Genomic DNA, 2,735 nt, shown 5'->3' with positions numbered 1-2,735 from the left:
TTACACACGTGTTGATTTTTTTTTTTGTCCTTTGTTACGTTTGTATAAAAAGAAGTCGAAAAAGAAGTTGGAGCTCAGTGTAGCTTCGACGAGCTAAGAGAGCAAACCAGCGTATACAATATGTCGAGACTCAAGACGTTTGGCGCGATCGTCGCGGCTCTGCACGGCCTCGTGTTGCTCGGCTCGATCGCGCCCGCGAGCGCCTCGCGGGTCTTATCGCTTCGACGCGACATCGGTGACAAGGACCTGCTGTACAACGGCGAGAACTCCGTCGAGAGTATCACCACCGTTTATTACGGCGCGTGGGACAGAATCTTCGATATCGCGCAGCTGGGGTACAAGCAAGGCTTGGTACGCCGCGTGCAGGCGAGTTTCTCGGGTGTCGAACCGAAGGAGGACGAGTGCATGGTCTCGATGAACTCCCATTCAGATCAGTACGGTGGCTACATCAGTCCGGATCACGTTAAAGTCGAGTCTCTGGGCAAGGACCGAGCGATCGTTCGTTGGGTCGAGCTGCACGGTGGTGGAAGGTATCACTTGCATTTCAGCATCGTCGATTTTTCCAATTGTGAAAATGAAAGAGAGACCCGAACCGAACTTCCGGAAGGCAAAGATATCGACAAGCTGGTCGATAAGTATGTGAAAGGAGAGGACGATTTCGAAGTTGTGATGTTGAACGGGACGAGCGTTTCTAGATTAACGGTCGATGCCCAAGGAGTTGCTTCGAAAATTGATACATTGCTGACTTACCAGAGCGACGGCCACAACGAGCCACGTATCTTTCCGCTGGCAAAGGGCGAGGGCTATTTGTTTATAGAAGTGCCACCTCACTCGTCGACCGAAAAAGATTCAATGACAGTATCTCATATTAAGCCTGACGGTAATTGATAAGAAAACATTGATTAAATCATCCAAACCGAATTGGTTCAATTAAGATTTTATTATCCAATTTTCAGGTCAAAAGCAATACTTAACTGCAATCAATGAAGCGTACTTTCCTTCGGTATCCTTGGCCAACGGATTGATCGGCATATGCGCTCTGCGAAACGTCACGACGATGAAATGCACGCAATTCAAACTCGGCGACAAAGACATCAGTTGGTTCTCGGCCAGTCTCCCGAACACGGAATTATCTTGGTCGGAACGAGTCGTATACAATTTGCCGAGAGGCGAGGGATTTCTGACTCACGTTCGCGGCAACGAGGGCCTGGAAAAATCCTCGCTCGATAGCATAAGCGACAAGTACCTGGTGAAGATCGGTTTGGACGGGAAAGCCAAACAATTCCTGGATGCCGAAATGAGGTGTCGGTACGTGTCTCCCGGAGTCCAAGAGACCGGCGTGCTCAAAATTTCCGAGGACGAGCGAGGCAATTACTGCCTGAGCACCGTCTGCGTGAAGCGCATTATAGACTCTACTCCAGATGCGGAGAACTTCAAAGAATTAGTAGCCACTGCGGTCAACGAAAATAAAAATCTTTATGTAAAATTACACTCCAAGTGCTTCGAGCCGAACGATTTTACAAATATTTCAAAATAATTTATGGAAATACTTGACGACAAAATAAAGCTAATCGTCGAATGATAAATATTAATCGTTGCTGTTTATTTTCATTTTGCACTAGCATGTAAACAAATGGTTCGATTTAATTTGAAAGAAAATTCGTGATACATACATTTGTTTTTTACTTCGTCTAATTTTTAAATAAATAGAAAAAATATAAATGAAGTAGATAGGATTATTTCTCATACCTTCATATCATATTTATCAAGATTCTATTCAAAAAGTCCTACTTGAAATAATTAAAAAAAGATTTTGTTTTTTTTTCAAATTGAAGTTAAAATTTGGCCTCATTTTAAAGAGATATTTAGTTCACGGTAGCTTTGAGATTAGGCTCAAGTAAAATCCAAGGGTACCACTGGCTTACTTGTCGAAAAATAAGGTGCAGACGTATTTTGTGATTTTTTTTAATGCTTACTAAGCGAGCTTAGCGGCAATTTTCATACTTTTTCTCCGTTCCGTACACACAATGGATATTAGACAACTAAATTACCAGTTTCGTATGCTATTTCTTTTACTTGTTTAAGCTTTAATTTTTTTTTTAATTTCAAACGTATTGAATTTATCACTTCTTTTAAAATTAAATTTTTTATTGAATTTCGTTGAAGTTGTACCTCTGCATGATGTTCCCATCAACTGCTTACAAATTTTAAAAATGACAATTTAACTTGAATTATAGGTTCTTTTTATTATTTTATTTATCAATTACGCCATGATTTTTAACGCGATTCGATTGTTTTTTTGGCTGACCAGAATAAGTATGTTGAGATACTACTTCTTCTATTGACTTATCTTAATTCAAGTGTCACCCACTTCTCGAGTGAGTCACACGTGTCAAGAATAAAGATGAAGAATATTAAGGTGAAGAATAAATATGAAGAATAAACTGTACGATTTCGTAATTATTGAAGATTTCAAAGATAATTATCAAGGATAAATGGGTCCGCATCAGGCATAAAACCACTTCTGTGTTTCCATTTTTGACAGTTCAGGATTCTTCTTTTTCTTACAATTGGTTAACACCGATCGCCGCGTTCTTTTACGCCTATAAAATCAAGGCACAAAAGAAGTCGGAGCTCAGTGTCGATTCGACGAGCAACGAACTGAGAGAGCTGCAGAGCACAATACACGCAACATATACCGGCAACGATGCCGACACTCGCGAAGTTTTGCGCGA

General features: G+C 41.1%; 1 protein-coding gene across 1 annotated transcript; it reads left to right on the top strand.

Annotated features, from left to right (window-relative positions):
- Positions 1-120: 120 nt before the first annotated feature.
- On the top strand, positions 121-1,537 carry LOC106653548. The gene is made up of 2 exons (XM_014373038.1): positions 121-880; positions 957-1,537. Exons 1-2 carry the CDS (start codon positions 121-123, stop codon positions 1,535-1,537), a joined length of 1,341 nt encoding a protein of 446 aa, XP_014228524.1.
- Positions 1,538-2,735: the final 1,198 nt, after the last annotated feature.

The sequence above is a fragment of the Trichogramma pretiosum genome, unplaced genomic scaffold (assembly GCF_000599845.2).
Source record: "Trichogramma pretiosum strain Unisexual culture from Peru unplaced genomic scaffold, Tpre_2.0 scaffold1, whole genome shotgun sequence".
Classification (NCBI taxonomy): domain Eukaryota; kingdom Metazoa; phylum Arthropoda; class Insecta; order Hymenoptera; family Trichogrammatidae; genus Trichogramma; species Trichogramma pretiosum.
Note: the sequence above shows the minus strand (reverse complement) of the source record. Positions and strands in the feature narration are given on the sequence as shown.